This window comes from Lepisma saccharinum, chromosome 14 (genome assembly GCF_977018435.1).
Source record: "Lepisma saccharinum chromosome 14, izLepSacc3.1, whole genome shotgun sequence".
Taxonomy (NCBI): domain Eukaryota; kingdom Metazoa; phylum Arthropoda; class Insecta; order Zygentoma; family Lepismatidae; genus Lepisma; species Lepisma saccharinum.
The window spans coordinates 72,016,706-72,036,086 of record NC_139242.1 but is presented as its reverse complement, the minus strand read 5'-3'; the positions used below and the strand labels follow the sequence as shown (position 1 = coordinate 72,036,086).

Sequence of the window (19,381 nt, the reverse complement as noted above, 5' to 3'; positions counted from 1 at the left end):
TCTCAAGTCAGATAAGGAGGTGCCGCGCATATTCATTAAATATGTAATTAGAACTGAAGTTATTAATTAATTTGAATCACATTTATACGTTCTTTTTTCCCTTTTTATGTCTTTTTATAAGTCTTTTTTTTGGCAATTTATAGGTCTTCAACTTCAAATCCGGGCTCTACTTATGTCTTTTGCCCGCGATTTCCACTTCAAGTACTTGAGCCGATAGACTAGAATGTCAGGTTTTAGGTAATAGATTTCAGAATAACATGAAAGCATAAAATAGGAAACTTACCTCTCCGAAACCCTGTAGAAAACGACAAGCAAGCAAGACCCCAAACCCACCATAAGCTGAAATTGGAATGAGGAGGGTGAATGTTGAAGAGGCCATCACGGAAATAGCTATCATCTTCTTCGCTCCGAACTTCTCAGTCAGCCAACCGCCGGGGATCTGGGTGATGACGTAGCCCCAGAAGAAGGCGCTAAGGATCGTGCCCTGTTGCTCTTCTTCCCATAAGAATGGACCGTCCTTTCCCTGGAGAAAAAAGAAAGCTACATCAACAAAAGCTCGAATTTTCAGTCGAAATTCAAATGTTCATGACCATGGCGTAATTTACTACCGATGACGTAAAGGGTGAAAGATTTTGAGAACACCATGTACCTAAACAGAAACCTGTCCTTGCCTATACTTAATAAAAAGTACATATTCATCAAGTTTCACATTTCTAGATATTTTAGCGCTACCCAACATGGTCGAGGCTCATCAACATTGTACGCAGAAGGTAGATATAGGATCTTAAGCAAAGGCCTGCTATCCACATCTTTCTTGTTCCTACAGTTCCTGAAATTGCAAAGCTGGTTTTTGATTGATTGATTTGCTATTTTAAGTTCACTTTATGCACAGTAAGGCTAATCGGGACTGGATCTACAGTTTAAAGTGGGATCCGAACCACTATGTGCCGGGTATCGAACCCACAACCCCTTGATTACAAGGCGACGACGATACCACTGCGTCATGGGGGAGGCCCCACGATAATCCGATCAATTAGAATATCCGGATAATAGAATATCCGATATCCAGATAGAAAACTATCCGATATTCGGATAAAATTTTATCCGGATTTGTTCATCCCCACTTTAAACTGTAGGTCCCGTCCAGATTAGCCTTTCTCTGCATAAAGTGGATATAAGAAACAGGAAAAACAAAACTGACACAAGCATAATAATGATATCATTCCCATTTAAGTGTTTCCTTAGCTCTCGATACTGCTGATCTGACACAAAATATCAGTCTAGCACAAATAGAAAAGTTTCGCTAATCTGAAAAAAGGAGATAAAAAGAAAAACAAGAAGTTTTGCTTAAATTTCTGCGAAGTACATTCTGATCTGCGCTAGGTCATAAGGCACTGTGCGAATTAAGCTTTTTGCTTTGGAGGGGATGCCACTTAGTGGCGTATTTGTAATTTCACTTCGGAGTTTAGATTTTTGGGAAGGTTTGCCAACCAGTAAAATAAACTGAGGGATAAAAAAAACATGCCTGACAGGGATAAAGGTAAGTTTATTTTGACGGGGATAAAATTCTTTGTGAGCGGAAAAACCATGGAATCCCCCTTACCCCTCCCCGTTAATTTGCACACACAAGCTCTTACAGAACTACTTGAGTGGTGTCGCCAGTGGAAACTTGAATTGAATCCTCAGAAATGCTCCTGCCTCACCATTTCCTTGAAAAGGAACAAACTGATCTCTCTTTATACTCTCGAAAACAGTCCCATCAAAAATGTTTCCTCTCAAAAAGATCTTGGTGTTATCATCGATGAAAAGTTAAACTTCAATGATCACATTACATATACTACTAAACGAGCCATGCGTCTCCTTGGTTCCCTGAAATCCAAAACCAATCAGCCATTAGCATATTTTTCAAATCCTTTATCTCTCCCATTCTTGAATACTGCTCCCCCATCTGGACTATGGCTTCTACTAATCTTTCCAGGATTGATTCTGTCCTTAGCTTTTTCCTCGCAATTGCTCGCCATAGAATTCCTTCTCTCAGACACCTCCATAAAACAGATATTATGTCTATTTTGAAGATCCAGTCACCACACACTCGTCACGAACTAGCAGACATGAAATTTTTGCATAAAATCATTAATGGCAAAATTAAAACCGAATTCCTTGTCAACCAATTTCATCTACGAGTACCCGCACGGCCAACCCGCAACGTAAAGCTCTTTAACATTCCCTCCACAAGGCTCTCCCTTCTACAGCGGTCTCTTTACTATAGGCTCCCCCACTTATATAATAACCTGCCTGTAAATACCGATATTTTCTTGTCAGAACACAGATTCCGACAATCGCTAAGAATGTACGTGTAACAATTTCTTTTTTTTTCGTAAGCCATCTTGTATTGTCTTATTTTGTTGTTGTTATTTTTATTTTTATTATTGTTTTTTCTTCTTGTTGCTACAGTTTCAGTATAAAATGGTATTTCAGTACTGTATCTGAAACTTTAATTAAATAAATAAATAAAATAAATAATATACAGTTCTATGCTGAAAGATTCCAGGCTGAAGTTACAATAGCATTGTCGCAAACAATTTCAATCAGGCGAAAACAGGACGGACTCTGTCATCTCAGTTGGTAGAGCAATAGCACGGTATGCTAGAGACCTGAGTTCAAGTCACGTGTGAGCCTCTATTGATTGATTGATTGATTTGATTTATTTTACTTCGCTTCTTGGGCCACTTTTGGCTAATTTGCGAAGATGGTGATGAGTGATGATATGATGACATTGATGAGTGGACACTCACAAACATCCATGCCCAGGCCAGGATTCGAACCCAGGACCCCCGGATGAGCCTGTATTGTTCACTTACATTTATATAAAGGAAAATCCATCTGAAAATATATAATAATAGTGGAAGTTTGTAGCATTAAAATGAAAGAAATAGCAACAGGTTAAAAGGTAATGTTAGAAGCAGAATTGAAGATATGTACTCTCTAAAAGACTCTCCAAGGCTTAATAAACAAAATAAAAGAAACGCTCAAATAAATAAGTTCAGTCAAGTTCAAATTGTCCATTGCGATATTCACCCAGTTTGTCTTGCGACATGTGATCCACGGGGTCTCCCCGATGACGTAGTGATAACACTGGACCACAAAAACTTTTTTCATGCTTCTGAAATGAAAATTACATTTCCTTATGGAATTGAAGGTGCTGAATTGGTTCGAGTTTAAATGTAATCGAAAGAAATATGTGTTATGTGGTGTTAATAGGAAATTAAAATGTGTACGAAATGGAAGTTATAAAAATATTATTTACATGTATATTACAAACGGCGCCTCTTTGCCTGTCGCTTGTATTGTGGTTCTGGAATATCTCTGGCGATTGTCCAACAATAATCAGCAAGCATAGGCTTGCTCCAGTGGCCCTGATATCGTTTCTCCATTGTAGATATAACTTGGTGGAAATGTTCCCCATGTTCATCGCTGAGTGCTCCGCAATTTCCTGGAAAGAAGTTTGTGTGGGAGTGTAACATATGTATTTTTAGTGACCCACTGCTTGGTAGGAAGATATTAGGTGCTTCATTAGTTCCTTATAATTCTGAGTCCTCACGCTTTCCAAAACATTTGTCACCACGTTTCGGAAACAGTCCCATGCAATCTTCTCCTTATCTTCTAGCAGTGCGTGAAATTCAGGATCAATGATGAGTTCTCGAGTCTGAGAATTAGTTTTATTAATTCGTGGACATTCACGCAGATTATACTTGAATGCATCACTGGCTTAACGAAGTTCTTGATTAAACCTAGTTTAATAAAGGAGGAAGTAAAACCCTGCTGGGAGCTATCAAAGGAACATGTTGAACGTTCTTTGTTCCTGGCTCCAAAGATTTACGGAGTGGGCAGTCTTTCCTTAAGTAGTGGGAAGCCTTATCACGGCTATCCCACTCGCTTAAAAAGCAGCAGTATTTTGTGTAGCCGAGCTGCAGGACAAGAAGTATGGCTAGAACTTTGAAATCGACAAAAATATTCCAATTGTATTTGTCATAATTTATGGTTTTCAGCAGTTTTTCCATGTTGGCATATGTCTCCTTCAAGTGCACTGCATAACCGATTGTGATTGATGGCAACACATTTCCATTGTTCCCTAACACAGCTTTCAGACTTAGTTTTGATGCATCTATGAACAGCCGCCATTCGTCGGGATTATGTTCTATATGATAAGTTTACTCATAAGACCAGTCACATTTTTACAACACACTACGTCACCTTCCACTGAAAAATACTCTTCCAGGGGTTTCTGACGTGTCCGAAACACGGATACTTTAACATCTTAAGCAAGAGCTCCCCACTGCTTGAGTCTGGATGCCAGTAGTTCTGCGCCAATTTTTGACAACTCCAGGTCCCTCACAAGGTCATTTAATTCATGTTTAGTGATCAGATGGCGATTGGATGATGATATTTTGGCTGTGAAGTCAGGATCGATGGATGACGAGGAATCTTCAACAGGATTTGGCATTCCTGCGACGAGTTTGGCCGCCTCTTGCTCTTCGTCGGATGAACCACTGGAGTACAATGCGGGAGGTTGCGGAACTGGTAATTCTTCAGAATGTGGCACAGGACGAATAGCTGAAGGAATATTGGGATAAGTGATAGTCCACTTTTTATTTTTGGATATGCCTTTAATTGTAGGAACCATGCAAAAATAGCAGTGGAAGTATGATCTGTCAGTTCTCTCCATATCATTGGAACTGCAAACGGGATGCATGGTCTTTTCCCATGTAGCCAGTCCCGCAAGTTTGTCGAACACGTATCACAACAAATGTGTGGTGTCCACTTCTTGTCCATATCTCCCACTTTACAACCAAAGTACAAGTGGTAGGCTTTCTTTACGATTGGCGTGAAATTTCTTTTTTGATCGACAAATGTTATTTCGCTGCAAACATAACAAAAATTGTCTGCACTGTTAACACATTTACGCGACATGTTTCTGGTCAGTACAGTCATATAACGATAAAAAGAAATAACACCACACACTCATCCAATATCTCACCACAACAACACACTTACGCGACAAGTTTCTGGCCAGTACAGTCATAAAACGATAAAAAAAAAGTACACCACAAACATACACAAAATTTCGCCACGACCATGTCCGGTAGTTCAAATTGGAACTATGCAGGAACACGTAATAACACATTTCCCCAGACAAAATCTTCAATACAAACTGAAGCGTGATGTGGTTGATGATTCTCGGTCAGCGATCACATGCTAGTGATAAGGATAGTGATATAGCTAACCGTCAAATAATGGATGTTTATTAAAATACGTAGACAGCCGCTGTTGTCACGAATCCTTATTTTGCACGCCGGAGCACATCCGGCGATAATGTATTTCTTCGAAACTCGAACCAATCTTCAAAAACTAATATCATATTCGTTATCAGCACCTCAAATTAGTAAGAATTGGTTACTTTTATCTCCGAAGCATTTTCATTGTTGACCAGAATGAAAGTATCCCGGGCTCGATACCCCTCTTCGAATCCAACTTTAAACTGTAGGTCCAATCCTGATTAACCTTTCTGTGCATGAACTGTACTTGAAAAATACTCATAATCGCAAACGAGCCTACCCTTTTTATCACTAAAAGTATAAATTCACCTCGTATGAGCACTGCTTCAGTCTGAAATTATCATGTTCCTTCAACACCCTTATAATAGTTATTATTGTTACTCGAATGAAATTATGTGTGAAATATATACCTTTTATGTGGACAATCATTTTCCAGGGGGGCGTGGCCTTACCTTGCCCCGCCCCCTTCCGGACGTCCATGTTGAGCACATAATGTATACAATTAAAGTGTTTGAAAATAGTGGTGGACAACTTGTGTATTAGGAGAAATTGGGAAACATGAAATAACATGTATGAAGACTAAAGTGGATACAAGGAGAATAGAAGTGCTAAAACATTGAATTAAACTGGTGAACTATGTAATATAAAGAGAACATAAAACATAAGACTGTGATTAATAAGAGAAATATCTCAAAATGAGGAGAACGTGGAACTTACTGATGGCTTTCCTATCCCAGTGTGGTTCACCATAGCAACGATTCCAACAGACAAATCTACACGGAGTGCGTAAACGACAGCCATACTGAAGAACGACAGGAGGATAATCAGGTGCCTGACTCCGATGCAGCATCCTTCAAAACAAAGAGAAAATGGTTTTTTACATACGATTGTGAAGTCTAGATTCACTGGAACACAGTTAATGTACAAAAATTATGATATAACTTAACCTTCGTGCATATGTATGAAACATTACTTGCTGACTTACTTCATTTAGGTCTTTGTAGAATCATTGTGTGTTTACATAAAATCTTCGTTGAATCCTCTTCGTTTCAATTTTTCTCATGTCAGTCTTCCTGTGTATATTAATATGTAAGAAAAAATCATAATATGGACTTTAATCTTTATTAGCCAAATACAAAAGTGTGACACGTCCTTTCCTCTTGTACAAATATTTATTGTTTATAATTACCTATCTCGTTGAACAAATGTTTATTGTTATTAATCTCTGTTATTTATTTTGTGATTCTTGTGGTATTTAATATTTAAACCTATCCATATCCATAAAGAAGCCATATAGTGGGAGGAAGGGGATCCGTGAGCAGGGCAATTAGAGATGTAAGGAATAATAGGATAACACTGATAATGTCAGGATAGTGACTAACCTGCATATACATATCTTGTAAAGCTGTTGCCATGGGAATTACGATTGTGTTCTGGTCTTTACTTTTAGCTTGGGCTTTGAGTTTTAAAGAGCGGTTAAGTGGGATTGTAAGAAGCTATTATTTCTTTGAAAATGGATTTTATGCACATAAGTATTTCCTTTGCTAAGAAGTAAAATATACTTCTTTTCTCTTAGTGAAAACTTGACTTTGATTTTTATTTGACCAACGAACGAACAGAGATATTATTACCCAATACCCTGAGAGGCATCACGTGAATGCTACGAGCCTTCATGTTCTCATTTTTATTGTGCTTTAGTTAAATAATCATGTTCTTTTGACTGAAAGAACGTGTCAAGTGTAATTCAATCGGGTAATATGAACACAAAAATTCTTACTCACTTCACTTCGTATGCTTTCAAACATGATCTTCTCTCCAAAACATATATCAATTTTACATATGTTTGTGTGTGTTTTCAAATCAGAAACGTTCCTGCGTCACTAGTGGCGGCGATTAGGGAGTGGGGAAGCAGTTGCCCCCCCCCAAATTTTGGTACTTTTGCCCCCGCACTATGCTAAACCTAATGTAACAAGGAAAAATAAACTGTCCTTACCCTAGGGACGTAGCTAGGTTAATAAGTTTGGGGGCGGGGGGCAAATGTCTGAAAAATCTAGATCAAATTATTAAGAAAATTAACAACAAGCAATATTATGTATGTATGTGGGTATGTATGTATATGTATGTGTGTGTATATATATATATATATGAGAGTGAGATAGAATGAGGGAAAGACAGACGTTGTTAATTTAAAATCAACTCTCATACACACGCACGCCACTCACCATCCTACGCAGGATGGTTTTCTGGCGGGGGGCAGGGGGTGGTAGAATTGTAAGAGTGGATAATGCACTCTAGGGGGTTAAAATTGTACAAAAAAAGATAATGATCGTGGCTTGCTTGATTCATTTGGCGTTTTAAGCCCACTTTATGCACAGGAAGGTGATTGGACATACAGTTTAAAGTGGGATCCGAACTACTGTGTACCTCCACTGGGATCTGAAACCGGGAACCCTTGATTATAAGCGGCGACGATACCACTGCGCCATCGGCGAGGCCAGTATAATGGGGTTTTGCTTGATTGATTGATTTTACTTCGCTTTTCTGTTAGAGGAAAAGGTCTAAATATGGGCGAAGGTTTAAATATGGGTTTTGGAGTTATCAGCGCTCCCGGGTGCTGCAATCTGGCAGATGCTATGGGAACTGGTTATCTGTCAAGGACAAAGGTTGCGGCGCCTATTCGCAAGAGAAAGTGGTAGATAGTTTCGGCCTTGGACGCTGTTATAGAATTGCGACGTCCGAAAACTTTTTGCAGGTATGTTTTAACTCAACGTTTTCTGAATTCTCATCTCCTTTGTACAGGTTATGATATTAGCGGTACATAAAACAAATGTGGGCTTTTATAATGCCATGATTTGTTTGTGAAATATGTACCACAGAGAGCTAAAATAAATTGAAGAAGAAAAATAGCGTGATGGTCTAAATATGGGTTATGACATGAGGTCTAATGTTGAGATCATATTTTCAACGAATATTCGGATGTTTTTCTAAATTACGATTTTCTCCATTCCGCGTGATTTTCAAAACAACAGATTATTCATAAATATGAATTTTATAATGTTTTAGCGATAAACGGCTGCTTTTTAAATTTTAATTGCTTCTTGTGATATTGCCACTAGTAGCCAATATTTAGACCATAATTTTGAAATACATTATTTTACGGGAGCGGCTAATGGGGGTTTGCATTTGCCACTTTTTTTTTCTCTTTTAAGTTACTAGTTCAAATTCTCTGACAGGCCGACACCGAACAGCGGCATATTTTTTTTATTATTATTTATTTTATTTGTGAAACAAAGTTTCTACCGATTTCCCGTCATAAACTATTTCTGGAAAGAGTACATTCGTGATTCTATTGTATTCAAGTTGACAGAGACAAATTTGAGGGTGTACCGCCCCACACACTTGTATTTAGGGTGTAACCAAATTGAGGAAGGATGAAATGAAACGGACAGACCGTCGGCCAAAGAGAATGGGTGCCTTCGGAGTATCTCATACTTCAGTACTATAAAGCACGTAGTGTTAATGTTTCTTAGAGTAATGAGCAGGGGTGTAGATTTATAGGCGCTAAAAACTTTTAAAACGGCAGGCAAATAGGCACACAATATGATGAAAATACATGTATGCACTTGATGGCACAAGTGTTGGTATTTTATTGTATTTTTCTTATATTTGCATCACTTTATTTACATTCGGTTAATCGCAACGAATATGATGAATAGTAGCTAGATGAAATTGGTGATATAGAAAATGCTTTATTAAAAGAAAGAAAATTATAATATAAAGAAGAAGAAATGTGAATTTGAGCATATCGCAGGGAATAATTTGGAAATTGGATACATTTTCTGCTTTTGCTTCATTGTTATCCTCCCCTTTTATTCCTACGATAATATCTAGTTCTCAAAAACTGGCTTTAATCGCGGCGTTGAGGACGAATGATGATTAGATGAAAGGACAATCACGAAGGAACATTGACAAGACAAGACAGAACCCGTCATAGGATTACACTGGCTGTGGTTCCACATGCTAGGGTTTCAAATGCGGTGATGGATCTGTAATATGGGAATTTAACTCCAATAAATCCTCGGCTGGGCATCTCATGTATATAGTTTAAACCACAATCGAACTTAGCACCTTTTATTTCGAGGCGACCGTGTTACCCACTACCCTTCGAGGAGGTCCCTGTCTGGTTGTGAACTTCAAGAATAATGACGTTGGATAACAAATTATACATTTATGTTATAATTTCTTTAAAAAAATAATCTTGTTTGTGAGTGTAGAACTAAATATTTGATGGCACTGGATATAACAGATTTCGCACAATATTGGGTAATTTTATTTTTATGTGCGAGTCGAACGTGACTTTTTATGCACCCAGCGATGATACTTTCCTTCAGCCTACTTTTACAGTTTTTTACAAAATTCCGCTTCCGACGTGTAAGCGTAATACGCTATGAAACCAGATGCCCCAAGCTCTAACTCTAGTCAGGCATGGGTGTACCATGCTTGTCCCATCACCATTTCTTCAGTTCATCATTCATCCTCACCGCCGCGTTTAACGAAAAGCAACGAAAAATAACCAACCTAGAAATTGAGTTAGAGAACGTTCTCTCGAAATTGCACAAGTTGAGTACACTACCCCATGGGAAGAAGATTTCCGCTTCTGTGAATAATGATTGATTGACTTGCTTTATTTTACTTCACTTTTTGTGCCACTTTTAGCTAATTTGCGAAGATGAGGATGAGTGATGATATGATGATATTGATGAATGGACACTCACAAACATCCATGCTCAGGCCAGGATTCGAACGCAGGACCCCTGGCGTCGTAGCGCGATGTGCTAACCACTCCGCCATCTTCCTTGAGTAATTATACAAATGATAACAGAAAGCGCTTTAGAATTTGAAAAGCTAATGTATCTAAAGCGTGTAGATCATTGTTAATAATTTAGTACATATCTCGTCATCTTCCATAAATGAAGGGTGGCTTATTCTTCATTATAGCCATGTGTTAGCGGAAATTTCCCCCCCCCCCCCTGAAGTTTTATCCTGCAATTTCTATAACATGCACCACACTATGACTGTCTCCGTGATGAGACAGGAATGAAAATTGTTTCCAAAGAGCTCCGGAAGGAGTAACGTCGATCCCGAGGGACATCTGTCACCGCTTACCAGTCAATCGGCCCGAATTTTGACCTGGCAGGGAGGAAAAGTACATTTTCAAAAGACCTCCGAATTCCCTTAACGGGACGGGCTATAAAATCATGACACGTTCTTTGGTCAAAAGAACATGATTTAACTATACCGCGTTTGGTAGAACCTGTCCCTCTTCCCGCGCTAGGGAGCGCTCAACAGTTTCGGTGCCGATGAGAAACGAGGAAAAAATCGTCTGCTGGGCAGCGAGGAGCGAATGAAAGCCAGAAGAGAGGCGCTTACGTAGACGCTGTTGCGACGTTGCGTATTTTAATTGGCTGCCTGGCTTTGACTTTCCCCAGCACGGAAACTGTTGAGCGCTCCCTAGCGCGGGAAGAGGGACAGGTTCTACCAAACGCGGTATAAAAGAGCAAATAATCAGTTCACATGAAAGACTCGAAAGCATTCGCGTGATGCCTCTCAGGGTATGGGGTAATATCTCTCTGTCGGTTCGTCAAATAAAAATCAAAGTTAAGTTTGCACTCAGAAAAAGAAAGTCTATTTTCCTTCTTTGCATACTAAATACTTATATCCTAACATATAATCCATGTCACTCAAAGAAATTAAACTTCTTATAATTCAACATGATCACTCTATTCAAAAACCGAGCCCGAACTTCCAAGTCAAGACAAAAGACACTCGTAATTCCCATGGCAACAGCTCTTACCAAGATAAGTATATACAGGTTAGTCACTATCCTGACATTATCAGTGATAGGTAAATTACAGAAATTAAGATTAAAGAACAATAAACATTTGCACAAGAAAAAAGATAATCAAACAATAAATATTAGTGCAATGGGAAAGGACGTGTCAATCATTAGCGGCAGCTCCTCCGTTGCATCTGTTTTCGACAGGCACGCAGTAGAAGAATGAGTAAAAGTCTTCATGGCGCGGGAAATTTGGGATCAGTGTTCCAAACTGTAAGCAAAATTTACTGAAGAACAATTTTGCAATATTTGCCATCAAATTAAAATTTCCAGTAAAATACAGAAACATTTGCCGGGACCACGAGGACATTTGCAGGGGCCAGTGCCCCCGCGCCCCCCACCCCCCAACGACGTCCCTGCCTTGCCCTCCCATCTTTGGAACTCAATCGCCGCCAAAGCGCGTCACTTATGACTGACAAGTTTGTCCAGTAGCCGCTGTGACAGTTTCCTCACGACAATGTAATTTCAATAACTTGACAGTGTGCTGTTGCTGGAGTAGAAGCAAAATGTCCCTCACCTTGTAGCACATGTTTTGCCTGTGTAACTTTCCACCTGCACTTGTTATCTCCAACACGGAAACAAAACATTGAACTGCTAGTATTGTTATCAGTTTTGCACTCTAATTAGTAAATCTGCTAAAAAAATTATAAGTTACGTCATTTGGTGCGTAATAGCGAACCGCTTCATGTTTACTAACCAGTAACTATCTTGTTGGGAATGGACGTATTACGTCATTGGATTTTTTTCAGGCACGATTTTGGTTTCGAAAATAATACCGTTTCGACCGTCCATGTTCGACGGCAATCTATACATGGTGAAGGTGTTGGGGGAGGGAACATCCCTCCCTCTTTGTCGATGAGCACTGCGAGTAAATACACATAACAGAACAGTGACGCCAACTTTTATGGGTCTGTTGAGCTCGAGGACACCCAATAATATTGCTGTTGTTATGTTTTTGTTAGTTAAGTTGGTGTTTCAAGTACACTTTATGCACAGTAAGGCTAATCGGGACTGGACCTACATTTTAAAGTGGGATCCGAACCACTATGTGCTTCCACCGGGTATCGAACCCGCCCTTGATAAGGCGACGACCTACCTCTGCGCCATCGGGGAGGACTGTTGTTATATTTTAGAAATTGAGTCTCTGCACTTAATGCTTCATTATACACCTAAAGAATTCTCACAACTTAATTACTGTCACATTACTGACTTAATTATCAACAAACTATTCCACAAAACAGTGGCGGCGATTGGGTTCCAAATCTGGGCGGGGAGGGGGCAAAGGCAGTATATTTCCCTTTGCAGATCAGGTTTAGCATAGTGCGGGGAAAAGTAGAGGGGCAACTGCCCCCCTCGCCCCCTCTAATCTCCGCCACTGCCATAAAAAGCTGTTTTTAATATGTAGGGTGTTCTAGAAAAGGCACATGAGTCATAAACTGCGACTTACTGGTGTATGTAGCTAAGTCTCGCTGAATCAATTAATGAAAATGTTACAAGCACAATTTTATATTGGGCATGTGTAAAGATTCTAATCCATGTAATGTCTGTAATGTTTACTGCTAAAATAATAAACATAAATAATTATGTGACGTAAAATTGCATTTTTAACATAAGTGCTTTTTTCCAGCAGCCTAGATATGATACTTTTCAATGCCCTATATTATTCACACTATCCGCGGTCACATCGTAATTAGGAGAGTAAATGAGGACCAAGGACCTCTAACTAGGATGAAGATCAATAAGCACTATTCTCCATCCACTGTAAGAACGAAGTTAAGGTAAACAAAACCACGTGACTTCTGAAAATAGTTCCTTCCCTGTGTGTTAGATCTGTTGTTATTTTACCCATGAATATACTAGCTAAGGTCCCACAACTTCAATATAGCAGCTATGTTTTATCACACGCGACGCGAGCATTCATTCGAAACAACCAATAGGATTTCTCACAGACCACGTGTATTTGTTTACATTGACTCCGTTCTTAGCGGACAGACAATAAACATAAAAGAAAACCCTTGGCTCTATAGTCCTGAAAGGGCCTTGTCCTGTCTCCCAACTGCCAGTCTCCCTCCCACAATCCTACCTATACTCTGTCCCAGCTAATTGTGGAGCAGGGCCACGCATAGCGGCAGAGGAGGAGGAGGAGGGAAATCAAGTGGTGAAAGTGCAGGGTTGCCAACCGTACGGTCCAGACCTTAGTCCATACGCTAAATGCACGGCTTGTCAAAATTTGCTCTTGCAGTTTTATCCCTAATATTTCCTTAAGAAATTACTAAGCCAAGCGTACGGTATTGTCGCTTTCAAAAGTTTGCAACGCTTCCAGAGCGAATCGGGTAACTCCAGTCGCCCATTACGCAATAACGTTCCTCTGTTCATTGGTGGAGCCGTCTCGCGTCACTACTTGCGCAGAGACTTGTTCACGTTCGCCTGCTCTACAGATAGCTGGTACAGGGTATAGAGGTGTGGAGATCTTCAACCGGTAATGGGGTGACGTGGGGTCAACACGTCGAACCCCCAGCCGATATAGGAGATTTTTATGACCGTGTTACACTACCCACTCGTAGCTCCCCAATTTCCTCACGAGGGTGGGTTGCCACCGGTCCTACACACACAGGCCGAGAACCCAGAGACTGAACCCAAGCGGACTCGAACACATGCCGTCCCGCAGTCGCAGCCCAAAGCACAGCGCCTTAGATTTGATTTTGTTTGATTTTGTGTTTTAAGTCCACTTTATGCACAGTAATGATAATCGGGACTGGACCTACAGTTTAAAGTGGGATCCGAACCACTTGTGCCTCCACTGGGTATCGAACCCGGGACCCCTTGATTACAAGGCGACGATGCTACCACTGCGCCATAGGGGAGGCTACAGCGCCTTAGATACCACAGCCACAAAAGAGGACAAATAAGCACTAAAAACTCTCAAAATAGGCAGGCAAAAACACCGAATACAAAATAGGAACTAAACATAAATATCGACTGATTTTCCCGAACTTGGTACTCAAAAAGCAGTTACCTTCAAAAATAGACACTTTTTTTTACTAAAATAGGCAAAAGAAGCTACTATAAAATTAATGTATACCTCTCAGAAGTTGCCTGAAACGATTTTTAAACGTAAAAGCCTACATATTCTGGTCAAACGAACAAAAAAGTCATTTCAGGTAAATATTATTGCATAAAAGTAAAAATCAAATCTCAGAATTCAGCTCATCCAATGTTTCTCAGAAGTTGGCGACACTGTAACAGACAGACACGACATGGTGACTGCCATTTTATGACAGATAAATACCATCGATATTAAAAAAAAAAAAATACACAGGGTTTCAAAGTTTCCGCATAATGGTGTGTGGCGCCTCCTTTACGCAGGGGGCTACATAGTACAAAGTGTTAAAATGGCGGATCACTTATTCGATAAAAGTGATCTGACGTAACTTCTGCAACAATCATTTTGCTACGGGTACTAAATTCAAATGGGTGCCAAAAAACAGTTCTCTTTATCGACAGCAACAGCTGCAGGAAATTTTGAAACAGGCGAAGAATGTGAATCGTGTAATTATAAAACAATGAGTCAATAATAATACGAGAGTTATTTCAAAAGTTTTAAACACAGTGTTTTATATTTAAAATATATATATTTTACGAAATACATTCTCACGTCTTGAAAATTATCATTATTTTTCTTTATCATAGCGACCCCAAGTTTTCTCATGGAGAGTTTTGGGAAGAAATGCGCTCATATCAGGATTATATGACGTGTTATCATCCAGAATATCTCTTACTGCACAATCAGCATTATTTTCCAAAATGAGGATATCCCGACCTTACTACTCTCCTTCTTCCACACAGAAGCAGTTATATTTTCAAACCAGGGGCAAATTCGCTAGCAATTGCACACGCAGCGTTCTATCATGAAGTCTGGCTCACAGATAACACCATAATAGGACCGACTGCATCATCTCGTGGACCGCGCATGCGCAGTGCAAAATATTTTAAACGACCCTCGTTGAAACGGATATTAAATGTTTGAGAATGATAACTGCATGACAGGTCTCTGCCTCTTATGTGTGTGTGTGTGTGTGTGATTGTCGCTTGATCCATCTCATCACAATTCATAAACATCATTGCGATTAGCCAAAAGTAGAATAAAGGCGAGTAAAATAAATTAATAGATCAAAATCAATAAATTCCAGGGAATACGATAATATAGTTTTCTTCTTTTCCTCCTCTCTTATCTGTTATCTATACATTGTTAATATAGTGGACCCTCTTTAATTCGAACTAGGTAATTTTAACAGTCGTTTATTCCCCTTGAAACCATCTTTAATGACGTCATGTTTCTATTAATTCGAATTTTGGATAATTCGAACGTTTCTCATGTACCCTTGGAGTTCGAAAGTCCACTGTATAAACGAAACTGCATGACTTCTGAAAAATAGTTCCTATCCCAGGTGTTTGTTCCGATGTTAGGCTTACAGCCCGCATATATGTATATATCCTCGTGAAAGGTCGTAAAGAAAAGCGAATAGGTTAAGTTATATCACGTAAGATCGTAAAAGGTCGTAAAAAAGGATGTAACCAGGAAAAACAACCCTTGTACGATAAATTAGCCCGTAAAAGGTCGTAAAAAAGTGAATAGGTATATCACGTAAGATCGTAGCATACCTACAAAGTATGAGGTGGAAAAAAAAACCGAGTTGCGGTGAAAATTGTACTGAACGTCGTCGAACGCCATAAAATCCACAAAAAAAATCCTCATAATGTGATACAACTGAGGCTAAGTTCATAGAAAAAAAGGGGATACATACAAGTATTACTTTGAACCGGCTAAATAACACTACTAATAAAGCTAATAATAATAAGAACTTAATAATTTTCCCAGAAGCGTGTGCCTCTGGGAAAATTATTACCTCACAGTAAATGAAGAGTTTGAGAGCAGCCATAATTTGAACATATTTTACCAGTTTGAAGAACATCTCGATCCTTCCATTCAACACGCAGCATGGATTGGAATCAAAGTCACCAAAACAAGAAGAAGAAACAGGTTTTAAGATATATTTACCGTAGGTCAATGTTCTGGGCTAATAAAACTCACACTTCTCAAAATTGAAATGAATAGGGAAAGGGAGGAATCGAATTGAGAAATTATATCACCATTATTAGTATGTAGGCGTATATAGAATGAGATGGGCGAAAATATTAAAAAAAGCCACAAACTTCACTATTCCCTCCCATGATTTTTCCCACCCCTTGCCAGGTTCTCTGTTCTTGTTATCACTTCAGCAGTCAATACATTTTAATTTAAAAAAAAAGGCGTCTAGAGTTTCGAACTCGGCATTACTCTAGAATTCTTGCCTCTATTTCGATAATTCTAATCTAGTCTCAATCGGAAACTAACCCTTAAACGCCCTAAGTGCTGCAGTATGTATCGGCGCGGTCTTTAATATGATAGTTACCATGCACATATCCCCTTGCCGAAATGTGCACACATAATGTGCAATGCATCTGAAACATCCTTTCATTTCTTTCCCGCTACCTTCGCAGTTGGGGCTTGCGAGCTCCGCGTAGCGCGATGTCCGTTGTGACATAGCAGGCAGGTAGAAACCATCTGACTTGGCTCGTCCCCAGCGACAGCTGCCCTCCCCGTCGTCCGGGAATTAGAATGGTTCCCACTGTACCTGAGAGGAGTCTGTGTACTTCGCCGAGTCTCATCGTTCATTGCTGAGTATTACTGAGTTATTAATATTAAGAATAATACAATGACATAGTACCAAATCTAATAATAATACCTTTAATAATAAAACTCAGAACGTATCAAGATAAACGCAATGAAACATTCGTGATTCACCCAAACTTCGAACGTAAGACCCCTAGCTCCGTAACGCTCCACGCTACCCACTTCGCCACGAAGGCCACGCCACGAACACTTGTCCAGGAATGGGCACGAAAGCGTTTGATCGTGATACAGCAATATACTCCGTAACTGAACCACTGGGACAAGACTAAAATTCACACTGATTCGAAGCTTACGTTTCCTTCTTCAGCCCTATCTATCACGATATCCATAAATCTTCACTTTCTGCAAGAACGTTACAAAACAACACGATCGAAATGTTTACCTGGATCCACATGTTCCGGGGTACCGAGTGCTCTAGCAGTGTCGCTTGGTGTAAAGGTAGGCGACATTGCGCCACCTATCGTTTTCACATTCGACCCAGCACCCATTGCGAGGGACTGGATTGCTGGCTGCTCAGTGAATGCGAAGCTACTGGCTTTCTACCACGGCATTGAGGGAATGCAAACCGGTAACTTTTCCTCAACTACCAACGACCAGATAAGAATACGCCCCCCCCCCCTTAAATGAGGTAAAACCTTTGTTTCTTACTGTCCCCTTATCTTGTTATATATTATTGTGACAGTATACAAGGAAATTAACACTGAGAGTTCCCCTTTCTTTATAGACGGTAAATTGTGCTTGAGTTTCGTAATCCACTTCACGGTTTTTAAGATTTGCACACACGCGTGGACTTTTGTTTATTTCCGGTTGGAACCAATTCTGATTAACTGTTCACATCGATTTGATTAATTTTATTTTCCTTCGTTTTTCTGCCACATTTGGGTAATCGCGAAGATGAGGATAATTGGTAATACAATGACAAACACAAATGGACAATACACAAAACAAGCTGAGGATTATACTTGAGGTGAATCCAGACGCATGAGCCTCGTTAGTCTGGTTTCAGTTGCGTATGTACAGTCAGAAGAAATTGTCGTTGTTATGCAATCAATAAATTAAACATAACAATCCTACAATTTATATTACTTTTGGCCACACAAGCAAGTTAGTTAATGACAAATATCAAGGAGCAATGCACAATGAAAGGTTTTTCAGGATAGGTTAGAACTTTCAGCGTATTTTCGATAATCACTTAAGTTCCCGGTTCGATTCCAGACCTGGGGATGTGTGACCCTTGTGAGTGTCCTTTCATCCATTTCATCAAATCCGCACTCATCATCATCATCGCGATCAGACAAGCAGATAAGCCACTATATTCAATTCTTCACAAATGGTTGGAATGAAAATTGATGAAAATGAAAGTGATAACATTACGAATGAGTTCCAGGGAATTTATTCTTGAAAAAGTTCGAAACGTCGTCTACAAAATTAGACATCTGTCTAGAAGACGGTATCTTCGATAGCAAGCACGTTATCACCTTGCATTCAGTGTGTCCCGGGTACGATGGCGAGGTATTTTCTAATTGCTTCTATCAAACTCTAAATTGTAGGTCTCGGGTAGGAAATACAATGCAGCCGGTCTCCGTACCGGAGTGGTTCGAAACGTCGTCTACAAAATTAGACATCTGTCTAGAAGACGGTATCTTCGATAGCAAGCACGTTATCACCTTGCATTCAGTGTGTCCCGGGTACGATGGCGAGGTATTTTCTAATTGCTTCTATCAAACTCTAAATTGTAGGTCTCGGGTAGGAAATACAATGCAGCCGGTCTCCGTACCGGAGTGGTTCGAAACGTCGTCTACAAAATTAGACATCTGTCTAGAAGACGGTATCTTCGATAGCAAGCACGTTATCACCTTGCATTCAGTGTGTCCCGGGTACGATGGCGAGGTATTTTCTAATTGCTTCGATCAAAGTTTAAATTGTAGGTCTCGGGTAGGAAATACAATGCAGCCGGTCTCCGTACCGGAGTGGTTCGAAACGTCGTCTACAAAATTAGACATCTGTCTAGAAGACGGTATCTTCGATAGCAAGCACGTTATCACCTTGCATTCAGTGTGTCCCGGGTACGATGGCGAGGTATTTTCTAATTGCTTCGATCAAAGTTTAAATTGTAGGTCTCGGGTAGGAAATACAATGCAGCCGGTCTCCGTACCGGAGTGGTCAGCGCGACGATGCCAGGGTTCACGAGTTCGAATCCTCGATAAGTAGTGTTACCCACGAGACGAGACTTTGGCCTGTCTCGTCTCGTGGAAATGCTGTGAAATGCTGTCTCATCTCGAAAATATTCGTTTGTCTCGGGACACATGATCAATCTCGTCTCGTCTCGAATTTTTAAAAGCCTGTCCCGTCTCGTCCCGTGGGCAACACTATCGATAAGACATGGATGTTTGTGTTTGTCTGTTCTGGTGAAAA

At 39.9% G+C, this 19,381-nt stretch overlaps 1 protein-coding gene across 2 annotated transcripts in view; it reads right to left on the bottom strand.

Annotated features, from left to right (window-relative positions):
* Positions 1 to 19,381, bottom strand: part of LOC145998611 (putative inorganic phosphate cotransporter) — an 82,498-nt gene that overhangs the window by 25,395 nt on the left and 37,722 nt on the right. The window contains exons 1-3 of one of the 2 annotated variants that reach the window (XM_083135062.1): positions 17,349 to 17,503; positions 6,054 to 6,187; positions 284 to 523 (exon numbers count right to left, since the gene is read on the bottom strand). In XM_083135062.1, the coding sequence (XP_082991188.1) occupies positions 284 to 523; positions 6,054 to 6,187; positions 17,349 to 17,454 (480 nt within the window). In that variant the 5' untranslated portion in view covers positions 17,455 to 17,503. Of the gene's footprint in view, positions 1 to 283; positions 524 to 6,053; positions 6,188 to 17,348; positions 17,504 to 19,381 lie in introns of those variants that run through there. The other variant, XM_083135064.1, reaches the window with a different exon arrangement.